Here is a 24,003-nt window from a genome sequence, read left to right as displayed (position 1 = left end):
TTCTAATGTCTGAAATGGGGACAGACAGATGATATGTCCCTCAGAGCTCGACTGTCTCCTTTGTTATTCTGTCTATGAAACTGAAACAGTCAAATACTCTGGTTTGGAAAGTCACTTTTGCCAACAGCTTTTCTCGACTTGACAGGATATCAGTAAGGGCTGATAGCGTAAGCGCTCTGAGAATATTTCATAAAATATTTGAGATGCTCCTTTCGCTTTTATCTGTGACAAGCTGGAGAAGTCTGTGCTTGTTTCTCTCTTTCACACACACACACACACACACACACACACACACACACACACACACACACACACACACACACACACACACACACACAACACACACACACACACACACACACACACACACACACACACACACACACACACACACACACGTCTCGCTCCTTGGTTCCTCCACTTGTCAGTGTCACTCCAGTTCAGAGGAGTGAAACATTGATAAAATCTCTTTATAATTTAACAAAGTTTATATGGGTGGAACTGAAATATTTACTGTGCATTTAGGGAGTCCGCTGTGGTTGACAGCTCCCCACACACTCGGAAAACACTTGGGTTGAAAATGTGCTCGTCAATGTGTTTTCACTTGTCTAGGAAGCTGAGATGTTTAAAAAAAATGTCCTCAGAACTGTGACTCACAACATGGCTTGAAACAACCTACTCAGTCAAAGCTCTTTGGTAAAACAGTATGACACTGGATGTACGGAGGTGACTTCACATGGATGTTTACGTGCACTCCATCCGGCCATGGCTCCTCAATGCCCCCTCGACCCACATCTGAGTGACGTGTGTGTGTGTGTGTGTGTGTGTGTGTGTGTGTGTGTGTGTGTGTGTGGTCAGAGAAGGAGCCTCCTGAGAGAGACCTAATGCATCCCACTGTTCTCTCTACTTCTCTCAGGCTGCCTGTTAGAAGTTGATGTTACTCTTCAATAACACAGAACCCAAAGCAAATCAGGGGGAGAAAAAATAGGTTTATTCAAAGAATAAAAATCATAGATGTTATGCTGAGAGGTAGATGTTCATTATTCCCTGTCCTCGGTGATTCTCTCCACAGAACAAAGGGACAGGATGTAATTTATAACCCAACCCTAGCCTGGGGTTGACCAATTAGAATTCCTTGCAAATAAACTGGGCCAATGGCCAAATAACAAGTCTCCCATTTCAGGCTCAATGTATTGACAAATTCCTCCCATGTCTCTGACCCATTGATCATTAATTCCCTATTACAGAAAAAAACACTATTTCCATTCATCGTTAATTCCCTCTTGACCTTTAGTCCTCTGCGTTGTGTATTATTTTAAAATAGTCTTACACTGCCCAAGCCCTATATCTTACTGTAGTTTGTTCTCTGCAGTGTAACTCTGTACCACACACACACACATACACACACACACACACACACACAATTGCCGCAGCAATTTGGAGACAGACATAGAAAGAGCTGGAGAGGGTAGGGTTGATAAATATACTCTGGTAAATGAAGAGCATAGCCCAATTCAATTCTCCTTGTTCACACCCCCTCAAGGATCAATTCCAATTCTCCTTGTTCACACCCCCTCAACGATTTAGAAGCATTGGATTGATCCACATACGATAGACACTGACTACATCAATCAGGTGTGTCTGTGCATGTATGTGTGTGTGTGTTCATGCCTGTGTGCGTGTGCATCATACATGTGCGTACTTGTGTGTGTGTGTGTGTGGGAAGTGATTTGACCCCTGACTTGTAACCTTTGCCCCACAGGGTGGCTGCATCACCAAGCTGGAGCAGTTCCTGGCTGACCACCTGCTGATCATTGGAGCTGTGGGGATAGGAGTGGCCTGTCTACAGGTCGGTCCCCCAACACTGACTAGCGGCTTTATTAACAGGAAATGATGAGGCCTTATTATATTTCAGTACTGTGGTAGCACCTCACCACAGACACAAGCTATCACTATCAGACTATCACAAACTATCATTTTGTTTTTGGGGGATTTGGGGTATCACCGATGTCATGGATATCAATATAATATAGTGATAATAGTGGATATAATCTGCTACTATGGATATTGGTAGCCTTACTGTTGAAATGTCTTCAATGCTAGCTAGTATCTAGATGGATAGGTGGGGACAAGCACAATAGAGATTGTGAACAGAAAGGGAGAGAGAAGGCAAGGTAAACTTTGCTTGTTCCTCTTAGTAGAGTAATGGGTTAAGAGGTGAGACGATTGCTTAAGAAAATATATATATATTTTTATATCAGTCTCAAAATATATCCACAAGATAAAAGGCTTTCTAATTTTTTTTTTTACAAATAAACATCAATCTGGCTATAATCTTCCTATTACCTCAAAGATGCATCCAGTAACTGCTTTTACCGGTCAGACAACCTTTTCAATGCACTCTATTACCCCCCTATATCCTCTCAGCTGTAATCTGATCCCATTCACATTCTGGGATTTGATTTGCTGCGGCCTCAGATGGACCAAGCTCGTAGCCCAATCCACTCACAGCCCCTGTCATCCCGTATACGGCTTCAAAATGGCAGATTTTGTCATTGATAAGCGCCTGAATTGGAACGAAGTGGCTGTACAGTAACATGCTATACCTGACTTCAGAGCTCAGGGTCTCCGCTTCACAGCTCTGTATGGGTTTTGACTGACAGCCGTAGACTTGAGCACTGCTCGCGACAAGAAGATGCCCCCGTCCCTCCTGCTAATTGGGCTACGTTTGCACATTTGTTGTTGTCTGAGTGAGGGAAATGCTGTGAATCGAGAGGAGTCGATGTGTTCTGAAAGATGAGACGTTGAGGATTATAATAAATACCGCTTTGATGTCATACAAGCAAACAACACACCTGTGAGTCCAAATGTGCACTTCACATTTCCATATTTGAAACTCATGTCGTTTACAGTATCGGTACGTTTCTGATCGATATAACCCTATCCCTTCTCAGCAGTATCATAACGTTTCTGATCGATATAACCCTAACCCTTCTCAGCAGTATCGGTACGTTTCTGATCGATATAACCCTATCCCTTCTCAGCAGTATCATAACGTTTCTGATCGATATAACCCTAACCCTTCTCAACAGTATTGTAACGTTTCTGATCGATATAACCCTATCCCTTCTCAGCAGTATAGTAACGTTTCTGATCGATATAACCCTATCCCTTCTCAGCAGTATCGGTACGTTTCTGATCGATATAACCCTAACCCTTCTCAGCAGTATTGTAACGTTTCTGATCGATATAACCCTAACCCTTCTCAGCAGTATCGTAACGTTTCTGATCGATATAACCCTATCCCTTCTCAGCAGTATAGTAACGTTTCTGATCGATATAACCCTAACCCTTCTCAGCAGTATCGGTACGTTTCTGATCGATATAACCCTAACCCTTCTCAGCAATATAGTAACGTTTCTGATCGATATAACCCTAACCCTTCTCAGCAGTATCGGTACGTTTCTGATCGATATAACCCTAACCCTTCTCAGCAGTATAGTAACGTTTCTGATCGATATAACCCTAACCCTTCTCAGCAGTATCGGTACGTTTCTGATCGATATAACCCTAACCCTTCTCAGCAGTATAGTAACGTTTCTGATCGATATAACCCTAACCCTTCTCAGCAGTATCGGTACGTTTCTGATCGATATAACCCTAACCCTTCTCAGCAGTATAGTAACGTTTCTGATCGATTTAACCCTAACCCTTCTCAGCAGTATTGTAACGTTTCTGATCGATATAACCCTAACCCTTCTCAGCAGTATCGGTACGTTTCTGATCGATATAACCCTAACCCTTCTCAGCAGTATTGTAACGTTTCTGATCGATATAACCCTAACCCTTCTCAGCAGTATAGTAACGTTTCTGATCGATATAACCCTAACCCTTCTCAGCAGAATCGGTACGTTTCTGATCGATATAACCCTATCCCTTCTCAGCAGAATCGTAAATTTTCTGATCGATATAACCCTAACCCTTCTCAGCAGTATTGTAACGTTTCTGATCGATATAACCCTAACCCTTCTCAGCAGTATCGTAACGTTTCTGATCGATATAACCCTATCCCTTCTCAGCAGAATCGTAAATTTTCTGATCGATATAACCCTAACCCTTCTCAGCAGTATTGTAACGTTTCTGATCGATATAACCCTATCCCTTCTCAGCAGTATCGTAACGTTTCTGATCGATATAACCCTAACCCTTCTCAGCAGTATAGTAACGTTTCTGATCGATATAACCCTAACCCTTCGCAGCAGTATCGGTACGTTTCTGATCGATATAACCCTATCCCTTCTCAGCAGTATCGTAACGTTTCTGATCGATATAACCCTAACCCTTCTCAGCAGTATCGTAACGTTTCTGATCGATATAACCCTAACCCTTCTCAGCAGTATTGTAACATTTCTGATCGATATAACCCTAACCCTTCTCAGCAGTATTGTAACGTTTCTGATCGATATAACCCTAACCCTTCTCAGCAGTATAGTAACGTTTCTGATCGATATAACCCTATCCCTTCTCAGCAGTATTGTAACGTTTCTGATCGATATAACCCTAACCCTTCTCAGCAGTATCGTAATGTTTCTGATCGATATAACCCTAACCCTTCTCAGCAGTATCGGTATGTTTCTGATCAATATAACCCTAACCCTTCTCAGCAATATAGTAACGTTTCTGATCAATATAACCCTAACCCTTCTCAGCAGTATCGGTACGTTTCTGATCGATATAACCCTATCCCTTCTCAGCAGTATAGTAACGTTTCTGATCGATATAACCCTAACCCTTCTCAGCAGTATCGGTACGTTTCTGATCGATATAACCCTAACCCTTCTCAGCAGTATTGTAACGTTTCTGATCGATATAACCCTAACCCTTCTCAGCAGTATCGGTACGTTTCTGATCGATATAACCCTAACCCTTCTCAGCAGTATAGTAACGTTTCTGATCGATATAACCCTAACCCTTCTCAGCAGTATCGGTACGTTTCTGATCGATATAACCCTAACCCTTCTCAGCAGTATAGTAACGTTTCTGATCGATATAACCCTAACCCTTCTCAGCAGTATCGGTACGTTTCTGATCGATATAACCCTAACCCTTCTCAGCAGTATAGTAACGTTTCTGATCGATTTAACCCTAACCCTTCTCAGCAGTATTGTAACGTTTCTGATCGATATAACCCTAACCCTTCTCAGCAGTATCGGTACGTTTCTGATCGATATAACCCTAACCCTTCTCAGCAGTATTGTAACGTTTCTGATCGATATAACCCTAACCCTTCTCAGCAGTATAGTAACGTTTCTGATCGATATAACCCTAACCCTTCTCAGCAGAATCGGTACGTTTCTGATCGATATAACCCTAACCCTTCTCAGCAGTATTGTAACGTTTCTGATCGATATAACCCTAACCCTTCTCAGCAGTATCGTAACGTTTCTGATCGATATAACCCTATCCCTTCTCAGCAGAATCGTAACGTTTCTGATCGATATAACCCTAACCCTTCTCAGCAGTATTGTAACGTTTCTGATCGATATAACCCTATCCCTTCTCAGCAGTATCGTAACGTTTCTGATCGATATAACCCTAACCCTTCTCAGCAGTATAGTAACGTTTCTGATCGATATAACCCTAACCCTTCGCAGCAGTATCGGTACGTTTCTGATCGATATAACCCTATCCCTTCTCAGCAGTATCGTAACGTTTCTGATCGATATAACCCTAACCCTTCTCAGCAGTATCGTAACGTTTCTGATCGATATAACCCTAACCCTTCTCAGCAGTATTGTAACATTTCTGATCGATATAACCCTAACCCTTCTCAGCAGTATTGTAACGTTTCTGATCGATATAACCCTAACCCTTCTCAGCAGTATAGTAACGTTTCTGATCGATATAACCCTATCCCTTCTCAGCAGTATTGTAACGTTTCTGATCGATATAACCCTAACCCTTCTCAGCAGTATCGTAATGTTTCTGATCGATATAACCCTAACCCTTCTCAGCAGTATCGGTACGTTTCTGATCAATATAACCCTAACCCTTCTCAGCAATATAGTAACGTTTCTGATCAATATAACCCTAACCCTTCTCAGCAGTATCGGTACGTTTCTGATCGATATAACCCTATCCCTTCTCAGCAGTATAGTAACGTTTCTGATCGATATAACCCTAACCCTTCTCAGCAGTATCGGTACGTTTCTGATCGATATAACCCTAACCCTTCTCAGCAGTATTGTAACGTTTCTGATCGATATAACACTAACCCTTCTCAGCAGTATTGTAACGTTTCTGATCGATATAACCCTAACCCTTCTTAGCAGTATCGGTACGTTTTTGATCGATATAACCCTAACCCTTCTTAGCAGTATCGTAACGTTTCTGATCAATATAACCCTAACCCTTCTCAGCAGTATTGTAATGTTTCTGATCGATATAACCCTAACCCTTCTCAGCAGTATCGGTACGTTTCTGATCGATATAACCCTATCCCTTCTCAGCAGTATAGTAAAGTTTCTGATCGATATAACCCTAACCCTTCTCAGCAGTATCGGTACGTTTCTGATCGATATAACCCTAACCCTTCTCAGCAGTATTGTAACGTTTCTGATCGATATAACCCTAACCCTTCTCAGCAGTATTGTAACGTTTCTGATCGATATAACCCTAACCCTTCTCAGCAGTATCGGTACGTTTCTGATCGATATAACCCTAACCCTTCTCAGCAGTATTGTAACGTTTCTGATCGATATAACCCTAACACTTCTTAGCAGTATCGGTACGTTTCTGATCGATATAACCCTAACCCTTCTTAGCAGTATCGTAACGTTTCTGATCAATATAACCCTAACCCTTCTCAGCAGTATCGTAACGTTTCTGATCGATATAACCCTATCCCTTCTCAGCAGTATAGTAACGTTTCTGATCGATATAACCCTAACCCTTCTCAGCAGTATAGTAACGTTTCTGATCGATATAACCCTAACCCTTCTCAGCAGTATAGTAACGTTTCTGATCGATTTAACCCTAACCTTTCTCAGCAGTATCGTAACGTTTCTGATCGATATAACCCTAACCCTTCTCAGCAGTATCGGTACGTTTCTGATCGATATAACCCTATCCCTTCTCAGCAGTATCGTAACGTTTCTGATCGATATAACCCTAACCCTTCTCAGCAGTATCGGTACGTTTCTGATCGATATAACCCTAACCCTTCTCCGCAGTATTGTAACGTTTCTGATCAATATAACCCTATCCCTTCTCAGCAGTATCGGTACGTTTCTGATCGATATAACCCTAACCCTTCTCAGCAGTATTGTAACGTTTCTGATCGATATAACCCTAACCCTTCTCAGCAGTATAGTAACGTTTCTGATCGATATAACCCTAACCCTTCTCAGCAGTATCGGTACGTTTCTGATCGATATAACCCTAACCCTTCTTAGCAGTATCGTAACGTTTCTGATCGATATAACCCTAACCCTTCTCAGCAGTATTTTAACGTTTCTGATCGATATAACCCTAACCCTTCTCAGCAGTATTGTAACGTTTCTGATCGATATAACCCTATCCCTTCTCAGCAGTATCGGTACGTTTCTGATCGATATAACCCTATCCCTTCTCAGCAGTATAGTAACGTTTCTGATCGATATAACCCTATCCCTTCTCAGCAGTATTGTAACATTTCTGATCAATATAACCCTAACCCTTCTCAGCAGTATCGTAACGTTTCTGATCGATATAACCCTAACCCTTCTCAGCAGTATTGTAACGTTTCTGATCGATATAACCCTATCCCTTCTCAGCAGTATCGGTACGTTTCTGATCGATATAACCCTATCCCTTCTCAGCAGTATCAGTACGTTTCTGATCGATATAACCCTAACCCTTCTCAGCAGTATCGTAATGTTTCTGATCGATATAACCCTATCCCTTCTCAGCAGTATTGTAACGTTTCTGATCGATATAACCCTAACCCTTCTCAGCAGTATCGGTACGTTTCTGATCGATATAACCCTATCCCTTCTCAGCAGTATAGTAACGTTTCTGATCGATATAACCCTAACCCTTCTCAACAGTATTGTAACGTTTCTGATCGATATAACCCTAACCCTTCTCAGCAGTATTGTAACGTTTCTGATCGATATAACCCTAACCCTTCTTAGCAGTATCGGTACGTTTCTGATCGATATAACCCTAACCCTTCTTAGCAGTATCGTAACATTTCTGATCAATATAACCCTAACCCTTCTCAGCAGTATTGTAACGTTTCTGATCGATATAACCCTAACCCTTCTCAGCAGTATCGGTACGTTTCTGATCGATATAACCCTAACCCTTCTCAGCAGTATTGTAACGTTTCTGATCGATATAACCCTAACCCTTCTTAGCAGTATCGGTACGTTTCTGATCGATATAACCCTAACCCTTCTTAGCAGTATCGTAACGTTTCTGATAAATATAACCCTAACCCTTCTCAGCAGTATCGTAACGTTTCTGATCGATATAACCCTAACCCTTCTCAGCAGTATCGGTACGTTTCTGATCGATATAACCCTATCCCTTCTCAGCAGTATTGTAACGTTTCTGATCGATATAACCCTAACCCTTCTCAGCAGTATCGGTACGTTTCTGATCGATATAACCCTAACCCTTCTCAGCAGTATCGGTACGTTTCTGATCGATATAACCCTATCCCTTCTCAGCAGTATCGGTACGTTTCTGATCGATATAACCCTATCCCTTCTCAGCAGTATAGTAACGTTTCTGATCGATATAACCCTATCCCTTCTCAGCAGTATTGTAACATTTCTGATCAATATAACCCTAACCCTTCTCAGCAGTATCGTAACGTTTCTGATCGATATAACCCTAACCCTTCTTAGCAGTATCGGTACGTTTCTGATCGATATAACCCTAACCCTTCTTAGCAGTATCGTAACATTTCTGATCAATATAACCCTAACCCTTCTCAGCAGTATTGTAACGTTTCTGATCGATATAACCCTAACCCTTCTCAGCAGTATCGGTACGTTTCTGATCGATATAACCCTAACCCTTCTCAGCAGTATTGTAACGTTTCTGATCGATATAACCCTAACCCTTCTTAGCAGTATCGGTACGTTTCTGATCGATATAACCCTAACCCTTCTTAGCAGTATCGTAACGTTTCTGATAAATATAACCCTAACCCTTCTCAGCAGTATCGTAACGTTTCTGATCGATATAACCCTAACCCTTCTCAGCAGTATCGGTACGTTTCTGATCGATATAACCCTATCCCTTCTCAGCAGTATTGTAACGTTTCTGATCGATATAACCCTAACCCTTCTCAGCAGTATCGGTACGTTTCTGATCGATATAACCCTAACCCTTCTCAGCAGTATCGGTACGTTTCTGATCGATATAACCCTATCCCTTCTCAGCAGTATCGGTACGTTTCTGATCGATATAACCCTATCCCTTCTCAGCAGTATAGTAACGTTTCTGATCGATATAACCCTATCCCTTCTCAGCAGTATTGTAACATTTCTGATCAATATAACCCTAACCCTTCTCAGCAGTATCGTAACGTTTCTGATCGATATAACCCTAACCCTTCTCAGCAGTATTGTAACGTTTCTGATCGATATAACCCTATCCCTTCTCAGCAGTATCGGTACGTTTCTGATCGATATAACCCTATCCCTTCTCAGCAGTATCGGTACGTTTCTGATTGATATAACCCTAACCCTTCTCAGCAGTATCGTAACGTTTCTGATCGATATAACCCTAACCCTTCTCAGCAGTATCGGTACGTTTCTGATCGATATAACCCTATCCCTTCTCAGCAGTATTGTAACGTTTCTGATCGATATAACCCTAACCCTTCTCAGCAGTATCGGTACGTTTCTGATCGATATAACCCTAACCCTTCTCAGCAGTATCGGTACGTTTCTGATCGATATAACCCTAACCCTTCTCAGCAGTATCGTAACGTTTCTGATCGATATAACCCTAACCCTTCTCAACAGTATTGTAACGTTTCTGATCGATATAACCCTAACCCTTCTCAGCAGTATTGTAACGTTTCTGATCGATATAACCCTAACCCTTCTTAGCAGTATCGGTACGTTTCTGATCGATATAACCCTAACCCTTCTTAGCAGTATCGTAACATTTCTGATCAATATAACCCTAACCCTTCTCAGCAGTATTGTAACGTTTCTGATCGATATAACCCTAACCCTTCTCAGCAGTATCGGTACGTTTCTGATCGATATAACCCTAACCCTTCTCAGCAGTATTGTAACGTTTCTGATCGATATAACCCTAACCCTTCTTAGCAGTATCGGTACGTTTCTGATCGATATAACCCTAACCCTTCTTAGCAGTATCGTAACGTTTCTGATAAATATAACCCTAACCCTTCTCAGCAGTATCGTAACGTTTCTGATCGATATAACCCTATCCCTTCTCAGCAGTATAGTAACGTTTCTGATCGATATAACCCTAACCCTTCTCAGCAGTATAGTAACGTTTCTGATCGATATAACCCTAACCCTTCTCAGCAGTATAGTAACGTTTCTGATCGATATAACCCTAACCTTTCTCAGCAGTATCGTAACGTTTCTGATCGATATAACCCTAACCCTTCTCAGCAGTATCGGTAAGTTTCTGATCGATATAACCCTATCCCTTCTCAGCAGTATCGGTACGTTTCTGATCGATATAACCCTAACCCTTCTCAGCAGTATCGTAACGTTTCTGATCGATATAACCCTATCCTTTCTCAGCAGTATCGTAACGTTTCTGATCGATATAACCCTAACCCTTCTCAGCAGTATAGTAACGTTTCTGATCGATATAACCCTAACCCTTCTCAGCAGTATAGTAATGTTTCTGATCGATATAACCCTAACCCTTCTCAGCAGTATAGTAACGTTTCTGATCGATATAACCCTATCCCTTCTCAGCAGTATTGTAACGTTTCTGATCAATATAACCCTAACCCTTCTCAGCAGTATCGTAACGTTACTGATCGATATAACCCTAACCCTTCTCAGCAGTATTGTAACGTTTCTGATCGATATAACCCTATCCCTTCTCAGCAGTATCGGTACGTTTCTGATCGATATAACCCTAACCCTTCTCAGCAGTATCGTAACGTTTCTGATCGATATAACCCTATCCCTTCTCAGCAGTATCGGTACGTTTCTGATCGATATAACCCTATCCCTTCTCAGCAGTATAGTAACGTTTCTGATCGATATAACCCTAACCCTTCTCAGCAGTATCGTAACGTTTCTGATCGATATAACCCTATCCCTTCTCAGCAGTATCGGTACGTTTCTGATCGATATAACCCTATCCCTTCTCAGCAGTATTGTAACGTTTCTGATCGATATAACCCTAACCCTTCTCAGCAGTATCGGTACGTTTCTGATCGATATAACCCTAACCCTTCTCAGCAGTATTGGAAGAAAAGGGTCCCTCCCCTCAGACCAGTGTGTTTTGAAGAGGAAGTGAGGAGATAGGATGTAAAGAATCAAGGAAAGATACATTGAGAAACTGTATACCTTTCTCTCCCAGCATGCTTTGTTATAACTCTTCGATGGGGCAGCTGCTCTCCACCATCTATCTGCTCTCTGCAAATAAACTCCACAGGGACTGGACTGGAATCTCCATCCCCCAGCATGGATCGATCTCCTGAAAATGGTTTACTGTTCAACCAATGTTGTTCATAGATTGGTGTTTTCGTCAAGCTTGGGATGTGATGCTCGGGTTGAAAGGTTTCTTATTGCAGTCCGGTGATGTTTAGTAGCCAAATCTCAGATTTAGTTTGTGCTCTCTAGCCAACTCTCGTCATGCTACATCAGTCAGTTATATACAGCACACAATACGGCATCAACACATCTGGTACCAGGCTAGATGTTTTGCGGTCAGGAGCAGGACATCTACAATCCAGCTGTGGCACCACTTCACTCTGTTAATAATACCAGACTGACATTTCTTTGCTTATTTACAATATTATTGTCGTATTCTCCATAAATTATCTTCGTATGGCGAGAAAACAAGGCTTTGTTAATTAATTTAGATTTTATTTAACATTTTGATACAGCCTAACTGATAAAACTGCACAGTTTTGATTTGTACATTTCAGATAAAGTATAGTCTTGCACTTAACGATATATCGTCACTGTCAAATATCATGATATTAGATTTAATCATATATCGGCCCAACCCTAGCTTAGACCAAACCTGAACATACAGTACTTCTCAGTGTTCCCATAGCTTTTCTCTTGGAATTCCACAGAGGAGTCATGTGATCTTGTCACTGTGGAGACTGTCGACATGGGAATTCGGGGTTCCTAAGAAAAACAAATGTTTTATTAGCCCAAAGACCCTCCCCCTATTAGACAATATATTCCCAAATAATATGCTGACATTTTTCCACACACCTCTCTGTCTTTAATAACTGAAATAGTAATAGTCTCTGTACCTTTGTTCTTAGTTTGGTTGTAATTACGCTAATCTCTATCCTCTTTCAGTATCCCCCTATACTTTGTCTAATGTAGGTCACTAACCCCTCTGTGTGTATGTGTGTGTGTGTCTCTATGTATGTCTGTGTGTATGCATGTGTGTGTTTACGTGTGTGTCTATGTATGTCTGTACGTGTGTGTATTTCTTTGTGTGTGTGTGTGCGTATGTCTGTGTGTGACCTCTATAGCTGGCCGGGGCCATGTTGACGGCCTGCTTTATCTATCTGCTGTATAAAGAAGAGGAGGAGGACTTCTCTGCCGTGTGATTGGCTAAGCCTCTGTCTGGTCACACTCAGTGGGGACAGGACAAGGTTGGAGGGCATTGTGGGAAATGTGTTCTGTGTGTGTCTATGTGTTCATTTTTATTTTTGTGATTGTGTCTTTTGTGTTTTTGTGTAGATATGTGTTGTCTGCATGTTTGTGTGTGTGCGCACTCGTGCGTGTGTGTGTCTCTGTGTGTGTGTGTACGCGAGTGCGTGCATGCGGGTGTCTCTGTGTGTGCGCGCGTGCGTGTATGTGTGTGTGTGTGTGTGTGTGTGTGTGTGTGTGTGTGTGTATGTGAAGAAGACAAAGAGACAGTTGATCAGAGATCATGCATGCTATATTGCCTGGCCTATGCTTTATTCTCGGTACCACCGAGCGACGCCCACCCCAATAGGGACACCAGGCTGACCTCCACATGCATGTTGACCTTTGCATGGCTGAAAGGGCTTGACAACATTATCCACAATCCAAGGAGGTCATGAGCAAAACAAACAGTTCACTGAAGTGCTCCCACAGACTAGACTATGAGATTAATGCCCACAGATAAACACGAATGACAGGTGTGCTTGACCAGATTTGAAAGAAACCCGTACAATAAATTTCTTATCATCTGAAATTGGGTAATCATAAGGAAAGAGGACACTGCTAAATGTATTCTTCATGATTTCTTTCTTCATAGCTTTTTATGATTGCAGCACATTTGATAACTTATTTCTTGTCAGTGTCTTCACCTGCCACATTGAAACTACTTTCTTTATATTCCTTGTCATTCCAAATGCTAAACTAACGAGCAGAAAGGAAGTTTAGCACATTCTGTCCTCCATCCTCTGTCTCCTTCTCCTCCCTTCTGTCTCCTCCTCCCTCCTCCATCTCTTCCCCCTCCTCCTTCCTCCCTCCCTCCTCCCCCCTCCTCCCTGCGGCTGCTCCTCCCTCCTCTTTCCTCCTCCACCCCCTGTCTACTCGTTCCTCCTCCTCGTCCTTCCTCCATCTCTTCCTCCTCTGGCTCCCTCCATCTCTCTGTGAGTTGTGAGTGTCATTCTCTACCTCCTCACTCTGTCATCTGAATCCTCAGTGGTGCTGGCAGGGTTAGAGGCATTGTAAAACTGCCCTGAGTGCCGAGCCGCCAAGGCCTTCTTTGACGAATCTACTCCCCATGTTGTGACCCGGTCGATAATACCCTCAGAGAGGAGAAGACTTGCAGGGGGGCCGTTGATTGAATCTCAGCCCTCCTCTGTTTGTCGTTTGTCATCCGTCTCACACACACACACACACACACACACACCACACACCCGTCCAGCGAATGTGCCTCATCTAAGTCCTGACCTCTCAGCCTTTTCCCTGTGTATTACTGTAACTCTGCTTTTGTCTCACAGATCAATGAGACCTTTCATATCCCTTAATAGTGATGACATGGGATGATCTTGTTAGAAAAAAGGACGGTTTAAGGCTTTTGGCAGAGTGAAAGCACAAGTGTGTGTGTGTGTGTTGCTATGTTGTGTGCGTCAAGGCCTGTTGTATCCTCCCATTTCCTCTCTACCTTAATCTCATCTCATCTTATTGATGTCGGCTCCTTCATCAAAACAAGCGCCAACTAAAGCTCTCAGACCGTCCTGCCGCAGATCAACCAAAGTACCTACACAGTTCTACTGTTGTATCCCAGCATCGCTTCACTTCTTTCTTTTTCCTACACACAAAGTATTCATAGGATTTTAAAGCAGTCCAACTCACAAGTGGACTTCTGAATGTACTTTATAGAATACTTAAGGAGAAGAAATATCAAGTGTGATGTAATCTATTAAGTAGTCAACAAAAGCAATGTTTAGGGCTTTCTCAAGTTAAGCTGGTCTCAACACTTCCTATTACAATATATTTGTGCTCGGTGTTGAGAATTTGGAGTGCACTAGGCAAAATGTTTTGCATCACAAACCTCCAAAAGGCCACACTCCTTGTGTCCATAGACTCCTTTCTAAGTATTTACTTACGTTACATTAATATTTGATTTCTTATTATTTTAAATGCCTCACAGAAAATGACAAAAACATCATAAAACATATTCTTCACTTTGTAAAACATCAATTTAATTGTATGTAATATTTTACCTCAGTTTAATCATGTGATTTTTTGTAGATTAATTATTAATGGATTATAACACTGGTTTTGAGAATGTTGGCAGGGCTTCAGACAGAAATGTCCTTTGAAAAATGGAAGTTGCTAAATGAATGTTTGTTCACAGATTATCTCTCTCCAACAACAGACATAGTGGGAGCTCTAACATTCACCACTGGCCACCACAGGCCCAATTACACCACTGCTGCAATAATGGCTGCTCGGCACTCCTGTTCCCATAGTAACCACACACTTCCTCACCCTCTCACCCCTAACCCACTCTTCTCATGCTATCCCACTATGTTACCATGACGACTGACCTTTACCCTTGATTGACCTTCACAACAATTGTGTGTGTTTCAGATCTGTGGGATGGTGTTCACATGCTGCTTACACAGAAGGATTAAGTTGGATCCTTACTGAACCCTACCGTCAAGCCCCCCAACACCATCCTGCCTCATGGGCCAGGGAGCAACGATGCCTGCTGAACACTCAACCTTGACCTCTAACCCCTCCTGACCTCTGAACCTTACGATCCATCCCTGCCTAGACCCTCCTGGATCCTTCTGCACCCCTGCCTTGGCTTGGATGCATGCACAGCCCCCCCCTCAAAGACAGGGCCAATGAAGAAGAGATGATTTGGTATTTTGGTATTGTTCTTTTCTGTAGTAAGCCTACTGCTGTTTATGTAAGGTAGTTCTTACTGTATGTTCTCAATACAGTCAAATCCTTACTGTAGATTTCACAACATTCCACACAACTGGAAGGCAAACCGAAGTGGTTGTGACTGAGAATCAAGTGTACTGTACACACTCTCAGGGTGTCGCTGCTTACGAAGGGTTATTCAATTATCCCAGGAGGTTATTCAATCATCCCAGGATGTTTTGTCTTCCTCACTTCCTGTATTGATTTATCAGTTAGTTAGAACATGTTCATGTTTATTACCACTTCCGTTAACCTGTGGATAGGTTCTTTTTCACAGGACAAAAAGTACATACTTAATAGCCATGATCATTGTTATATTCACCTATTCTCCTAACCTCGTCCAACCATAGTGCAGAGGTAATCAGTCTGGTAATACAAGGCTACTATTCTCCATCAATCTTACAGTATTGATGCTTCACTATGCTTGCTGACTGCATTTGCACTTATGCCAACTAAATTCCCTCAACTCAATACACCATTATGTCCACATACAAGAGTGCTGTGGCCATAGCAGGATTCATCTGTAGGTTAATGGTATTACCATATGACTGGGGATGTGTCCCACAATGTGCCTCTGTCATCGTTTTATCACACATTCTTTGATAGCAATGTTACACCAATTTAATGGTTCACCACAAAGGGAATCCCATGGTCATCGATGTGTTTTCTTTGTGACGTAGATCAATCATGAGTTGATTGATATCCACAGAATAATCGAGCAGAGATGGGGAAAACCTAAACTTGATATGAATGAAAATAGCACTAAACGCTGCTTAGAGTAACGTTGCACCTAACATTTCTGTATGTGTTGCCTCCGTAGTTTGACTAACGAGTCTGGTTCTGTGTTGTATGCTTTGCTAAAGGTGTTGATATCGGCGAAGTCGCCTTTCTTGCAGTACCATATAAACCTACCATTCATCTTTCAATCCCAGGACCCATTGACTTGTTTTACGACCACTTTTATTATGCTGGAGAAACATGTTGTCATTTACCACTGATACAGGGTCAGATATTTCTCTGTCACCCTACTGGTTAAGATTAGGATTCAGGGGTTATGGGCGACTTCTAGTTGAACGGGAGAGGTTTGAACTGTCATGAGTCTGTCCTCTCCTCTGGTGTGGGTTAGGATCCCCATCCAGTGGTAGATATTGGTATATACTCCTGTGCAGCGCTCCTGTAGTATTCTGTGTAAGTTTGCAAAATTTGGAGAACTTTCAATAAATTCCCTGGTTTTCCAGAAATCCTGTTTGGGGGATTCCGGATTTCCTGCTTATTCCCTCCTGATTCCAGGATCCCTCCATCCGAGATTTCAGGAAAACCAGGGAATTTATTGAACGTTCCCGAAATTTTGCAACCCTACTTCTGTCTGATTGGTTGTGGAGCAGCCAGGCAGCCTTGCATCGACTACTGCTTTTAAAGACTAACTACATTCCTCTGAAGGCAGGAGATATATTTACATTTTATTGTTTACTACGACTTAGAAAATGTCTGACACATTTCCACGAGAAGACACTTTCAAAGAGAGCGTTCATTGGCTTGACTATTGTCAAGGACACATTCAAATAGTATTGGTTGCCATTACCAAGATAGGACATTGGTCTTTGTTTTTTAGGAGTACTGGTAATTCAGCTGACAAATTCCAGTTGATACAATGACAACAATCCTTTTTCAAAGTTGTATGGATGTTTTACTGTTATTCCAAGAGATGAAGACATGTATACAGATGGTATTTTTTATCTATTCCTCCAAGTGAAGCTCTCTCAGACAGAAAGCTGTTCTTGTTGTTCATGTATTTTTTTAATTGAAATGGGTCAAAATATGATATAACATTATAGTATGTATAATATAAAATATATAATAAAACATATACGATATGATCTGGGCTCTTTCTATACTGTAGACTGTAGTAATCAAAGTATGCCTTTGTCTGTTTAACAAAAATGTCATACTAGCGTTTGAATTTATGTTGATGGTAGTCTTTAACCAGATAAACTTTATTTGTGTTTCCTAAACCATTCAATGGTTTGGTATTATTATTCTCAGCTGTTCTCTTTGCATCATTGTCTTGAATGTTTTGTTACATTATATGACTATTGCTACTTTAAATGTTGATATTTATACTCTGAGATATGAAGAATGTTATACGTGCACAGACCATGTTTGAAAGAAGTGCACATGGACGGACACATTCATCTTCAGCGACATGTAGTCTATCTGTTAAGAGTGTTGCAAGGTAAACAAATCTGTCAATGTGCCCTTGAGCAAGGCACTTAACCCCAATTGCTCCTGTAAGTCTCTCTGGATAAAAGCGTCTGCTAAATGACTCAAATGTAAATGTTTGTAAAAGCTGATGTGACAATGGTATTGTGATGCACTGTATGACTTGTTCTATACAATGTGATTACATAAATGGTTTCTAAACTTTACTCAATAAATATATGACTATTTATATGATTATTTATGAATGTTGTGGAAGGTTGTGGTTGGGTTGAATCCTCTAGTTGTGGTGGATATAGTGTATGTTATGGTGATATGTTGTCACTAGGTGGAGACAAAGTTGTGCCCCTAACAAGGTCATCATCCCAGGAGGTTATTCAATCATCCCAGGATGTTTTGTCTTCCTCACTTCCTGTATTGATTTATCAGTTAGTTAGAACATGTTCATGTTTATTACCACTTCCGTTAACCTGTGGATAGGTTCTTTTTCACAGGACAAAAAGTACATACTTAAAAGCCATGATCATTGTGAAATAAAACATTGTTTCTTTGTTATATTCACCTATTCTCCTAACCTCGTCCAACCATAGTGCAGAGGTAATCAGTCTGGTAATACAAGGCTACTATTCTCCATCAATCTTACAGTATTGATGCTTCACTATGCTTGCTGACTGCATTTGCACTTATGCCAACTAAATTCCCTCAACTCAATACACCATTATGTCCACATACAAGAGTGCTGTGGCCATAGCAGGATTCATCTGTAGGTTAATGGTATTACCATATGACTGGGGATGTGTCCCAATATTCTTTAATAGCTCCCTTGCCTCATTTGGTTTCTTTCACAACCACTGATCTGACATGACATGTTAAGTGAGTGCATTGTGACGCAGTGACCCAAATATCTCAGTAAGGGAAGGAGATGAGGAGGGGGAGCCAGTTTAGAGTGTTAAGAGACAGTCCAAGACATCAGCCGGTTAGGGAAGGAGATGAGGAGGGGAAGCCGTTTAGAGTGTTGGGACACAGTCCAAGACATGGGGCCGGGGGAGTCTGTCAGTCTGTCAGTACTTCCATCTCCATCAGCAAGCAGATGATGGCTCCTATTTCCTCAGCATGTCACACACACCCTGGAGAGAGGGTGTACATGCATGCATACACACCTACTGTACACACATAAACACACACACACACACACTGATAGAGCTTACAAACAAAGACACCCACATGAAAAAAACATTCAGTTTACTATACAGTATTTACTATAGAATAATACAGAATACTACAATTTACTATAGAATAATACATTATTTACTATATAATTTGTAGCATACTGTAGTATACTATAGTAAATACTACAGTATACTTCAGACCTCAAAAACACTACAGTAAATACTGCAGGAATGTCCACAAAAACACTACTGTAAATACTATAGTAAAGTCTGCAGAAACACCGAAGTGAATCCTACAGTAATGTCTGCAAAAACACAACTGTAAATACTATAGTATTTAGCCGTAGTATACTATAGTATATTTTCATGTGGGCACACACATACTGTACATACATATACACACACACACACACACACACACACACACACACACACACACACACACACACACACACACACACACACACACACACACACACACACACACAGCGTGCTTTACACACACATTGCTGGGGCCGACACATGGGGGTGAATTGGAAGCAGCTGGAGATACACTCCTCCCATAGTGGATTCTGCACATCATCCACATCATCCACACACACCCTCTCCCATATCTCACCCTCTGACAGCCAGGGGGTGGACGTTTCTTTCTCTCCCATATCTCACCCTCTGACAGCCAGGGTATGGACGATGCAGAGGGACATATCCAGCAGTCAGCGACTAACACATGCTGTGGTCTCCACACACTCTCTCCATCTCTACATACCATATTGTACACACACATACACTCACGCGCAGGCGTATGCACACACACACACACACACACACGCACACACACACACACACACACACACACACACACACACACACACACACACACGAACACACACACACACTTCTGGTTTGGATATCTTTTCACATTGATAATGTGCTGCTTGAATAGGAGTAATTTTTATAAATGACCCATATTGATTCCTATGCCATGTGGAACTCAGTGTATGATGATATCATTGTGGCATGGATATCTGATGTCAGAAAAGGGTTTTGTCCTTAACACATATAATATATCATGGCACTTTACAACACAACCATTGTCCAAGCAGTAGGCCTACACCTGCACTCAATATGTGTGAAAACGCTGGGAGGCTTAACTATGAATAAATACGGTTGATGTACAGTACAAGGAGGTGCCGTAGGCCCTGTGTAAACTGATGCATGTGTGTAAATGCAACTCCTCCTCACCTGCCAGTGGAGTCATGAGACTGAAAGTGGTCTGGGTCTGTACTGGGTTTAGACTGGGCCTGGACTAGATCTGACCTTTCTGTGTGGATTGGGTCCAGATAAGACTTGGAATGGATTTGGACTAGGTCCAGACATGGTCTAGACTTGATCTGGATTGTCTGTCTAAACATGGCCTGGACTAGGTCTGGACCAGAGATCTAGAATGAGATTCTATGGTCTAGACTTGGACTGGACAGATTTGGACTGTCTTAGTTTGGACTTGGTCTACTTTGTCTAGACTAGATCTGGACTGGGTCTAGGCAAGGACTTGGTCTGGACTTAATCTGGACTAGACGTAATCTAGCTGTTACCTGAGGTCTGGACTAGACCTATTCTAGACTGCCTGGGTCCTGGGGCCTGGACTAGACCTATTCTAGACTGCATGTTACCTGGGGTCTGGACTAGTCTGGACTAGACCTATTCTAGACTGCATGTTACCTGGGGTCTGGACTATAAATACGGTTGATGTACTAGATGATGTACTAGACCTATTCTAGACTGCCTGTTACCTGAGGTCTGGACTAGACCTATTCTAGACTGCCTGGGTCCTGGGGTATGGACTAGACCTATTCTAGACTGCATGTTACCTGAGGTCTGTACTAGTATGGACTAGACCTATTCTAGACTGCATGTTACCTGGGGTCTGGACTAGACCTATTCTAGACTGCCTGTTACCTGGGGTCTGGACTAGTATGGACTAGACCTATTCTAGACTGCATGTTACCTGGAGTCTGGACTAGTCTGGACTAGACCTATTCTAGACTGCCTGTTACCTGGGGTCTGGACTATAAATACGGTTGATGTACTAGATGATGTACTAGACCTATTCTAGACTGCCTGTTACCTGGGGTCTGGACTAGTCTGGACTAGACCTATTCTAGACTGCCTGTTACCTGAGGTCTGGACTAGTATGGACTAGACCTATTCTAGACTGCCTGTTACCTGGGGTCTGGACTAGTCTGGACTAGACCTATTCTAGACTGCCTGTTACCTGGGGTCTGTACTAGTCTGGACTAGACCTATTCTAGACTGCCTGTTACCTGGGGTCTGGACTAGTCTGGACTAGACCTATTCTAGACTGCCTGTTACCTGGGGTCTGTACTAGTCTGGACTAGACCTATTCTAGACTGCCTGTTACCTGGGGTCTGGACTAGTCTGGACTAGACCTATTCTAGACTGCCTGTTACCTGAGGTCTGGACTAGTATGGACTAGACCTATTCTAGACTGCCTGTTACCTGGAGTCTGGACTAGTCTGGACTATACCTATTCTAGACTGCCTGTAACCTGGGGTCTGGACTAGTCTGGACTAGACCTATTCTAGACTGCCTGTAACCTGGGGTCTGGACTAGTATGGACTAGACCTATTCTAGACTGCCTGTTACCTGAGGTCTGGACTAGTATGGACTAGACCTATTCTAGACTGCCTGTTACCTGGAGTCTCGACTAGTCTGGACTAGACCTATTCTAGACTGCCTGTAACCTGGGGTCTGGACTAGTCTGGACTAGACCTATTCTAGACTGCCTGTTACCTGGGGTCTGGACTATAAATACGGTTGATGTACTAGATGATGTACTAGACCTATTCTAGACTGCCTGTTACCTGGGGTCTGTACTAGTCTGGACTAGACCTATTCTAGACTGCCTGTTACCTGGAGTCTGGACTAGTATGGACTAGACCTATTCTAGACTGCCTGTTACCTGGGGTCTGTACTAGTCTGTACTAGACCTATTCTAGACTGCCTGTTACCTGAGGTCTGGACTAGTATGGACTAGACCTATTCTAGACTGCCTGTTACCTGGAGTCTGGACTAGTCTGGACTAGACCTATTCTAGACTGCCTGTAACCTGGGGTCTGGACTCGCTCTGGACCTTCTCCCAGTGGTCCTCAGTCAGACCTCAGAGCTGCTGAATGGGGCTCCGCCTGTTCCTGCTCCTGTGAGGTATACTACAAAGCATCAATGAGTTAGCCAACTAACTTTGATCAACAACCAGAAATAACCACACATGTTCTGGCTCATTAAGAATGCTAAACTTGATATGTGTTTTTGGTTGCTGGATAAACTAAATCATGCTCATTTCAAGCTTATCTTTCAAAATAAATAAAAAGTTATTTAAAAATATTTAGCCAAGTTAGCTGTCTAGCTCCTTGACCCTGCTATGTAGTATACCCCATTTGGGCACTTGTGGGAATGAATGCATTATATTAGCTGCGGCAGTAAATGTGTCGGACAGATTCCTCCAGGGATCAAAGGGGATAACCAAAGCACCGGCAGGCAGAGTGCATGAGGCCATAGTGCCAGCATAAATCCAACATAATATCGCTGTCAGCATACGGCCATGTGTTGTTAGCGTCACAGAACTAGAAAACACAGAGATATGCCAGATGTGCTGGTTGGAGTGGGTGGAAACTGCCTGTAACCACTGATCTGAGGTCAGATATATTTGATTGGTATTATGGTTGAGTTTAGGCTCGGAGGTGGGGTAATCTGATCCGATCTGTGGTTAGCATGTGACCTCTTATCTTAGATAGAGTTCACATTGTGTTAGCTTCCCATTTCATTAAATATATCACTTAGCCTGAGAATGAAGGCTATGTGAGGTTTACACGTCTTGGCCATGAAATTGAATTAAGATGTAGAAACACATGACAAATGCATGAACTAATATCCTGAACAGAGATGTATTCCATTATGTTAGTGTAAAGGGGGGATGTTGTTTCCCCAGTCTAGGTTGTCTAGGAACAAGAGTGCTTTTATTTTGAAATACCAGAGTTCTGCAACTTTTATTTTGACTCAGCAGCAGAGTGATAGAGTGGACTTGGTCAATGAGGTCACATTAGGGGTTAACACATTTTCTATTAATGTGTACTGCCTTATTATTTTACCATAACAATGGTATTGTGTAATTTCTCAAATCAATGCAAATCCGTATGATCTGTATGTCTAATCTTAGCACAGCTATAAGAGAATATGAAGATAAAATATCATAATAGTTCGGTCCATTTCCTAGTTTAACCGTTACATTTTTCAGTGCATGTCTAGATGGGATACAGCTTTTGTCAAATTGACGTCAAAAGTAGATTTTTGACGAGTCGACAGATGGAACCACATTATGATTGGCTCAATATTCAGGTATGCTATCCCTGTACAATCACACAGCCTAGCCCTATGGCTATGATGCTGCCCTCAGCATAAGACAATGACGAGGGCACCCCCTCAAGAGGGTACAACATTATTACTATTAGTACTGGACTTTGTTATTAGTATATTGCCTATTGTCCAGGATATGAACACAGTGATGACACCACACCAATTAATGAACAATTGTGTCACACGGACTTGGACAGAGACATGTTGGGCTGGGGGAATGGGATGGGGAGTTGGGGAGAATGGGATGGGGAGTTGGAAGTAATGGGATGGGGAGTTGGGGGACATGTTGGGCTAGGGGGAGTGGGATGGGGAGTTGGGGGAATGGGATGGGGAGTTGGGGGGAATGGGATGGGGAGTTGGGGGGAATGGGATGGGGAGTTGGGGAGAATGGGATGGGGAGTTGGAAGTAATGGGATGGGGAGTTGGAAGTAATGGGATGGGGAGTTGGGGGACATGTTGGGCTAGGGGGAGTGGGATGGGGAGTTTGAAGTAATGGGATGGGGAGTTGGGGAACATGTTGGGCTAGGGGGAGTGGGATGGGGAGTTGGGGAGAATGGAATGGGGAGTTGGGGGACATGTTG

The 24,003-nt window shown here is 42.3% G+C and overlaps 1 protein-coding gene across 3 annotated transcripts in view; it reads left to right on the top strand.

Moving 5' to 3' along the window:
* LOC115199108 (tetraspanin-11) overlaps nucleotides 1–18,381 on the top strand; it is a 35,185-nt gene extending 16,804 nt beyond the window's left edge. Inside the window, exons 7-10 of one of the 3 annotated variants that reach the window (XR_003879343.1) lie at nucleotides 1,763–1,849; nucleotides 12,719–12,841; nucleotides 15,264–15,760; nucleotides 18,195–18,381. Coding sequence is in view for 2 of the 3 variants with exons in the window: in XM_029761678.1 (XP_029617538.1) it covers nucleotides 1,763–1,849; nucleotides 12,719–12,796 (165 nt within the window). In the remaining variant the exon portion in view is untranslated. Of the gene's footprint in view, nucleotides 1–1,762; nucleotides 1,850–12,718; nucleotides 12,842–15,263; nucleotides 18,055–18,194 lie in introns of those variants that run through there. The other 2 variants (XM_029761678.1, XM_029761680.1) reach the window with 2 other exon arrangements.
* The last annotated feature ends 5,622 nt before the right edge of the window (nucleotides 18,382–24,003 follow it).

This window comes from Salmo trutta, chromosome 8 (assembly GCF_901001165.1).
Source record: "Salmo trutta chromosome 8, fSalTru1.1, whole genome shotgun sequence".
In the NCBI taxonomy this organism is placed as follows: domain Eukaryota; kingdom Metazoa; phylum Chordata; class Actinopteri; order Salmoniformes; family Salmonidae; genus Salmo; species Salmo trutta.
The sequence above is the reverse complement of the archived record's forward strand: the minus strand, read 5'-3'. Positions and strand labels throughout refer to the sequence as shown.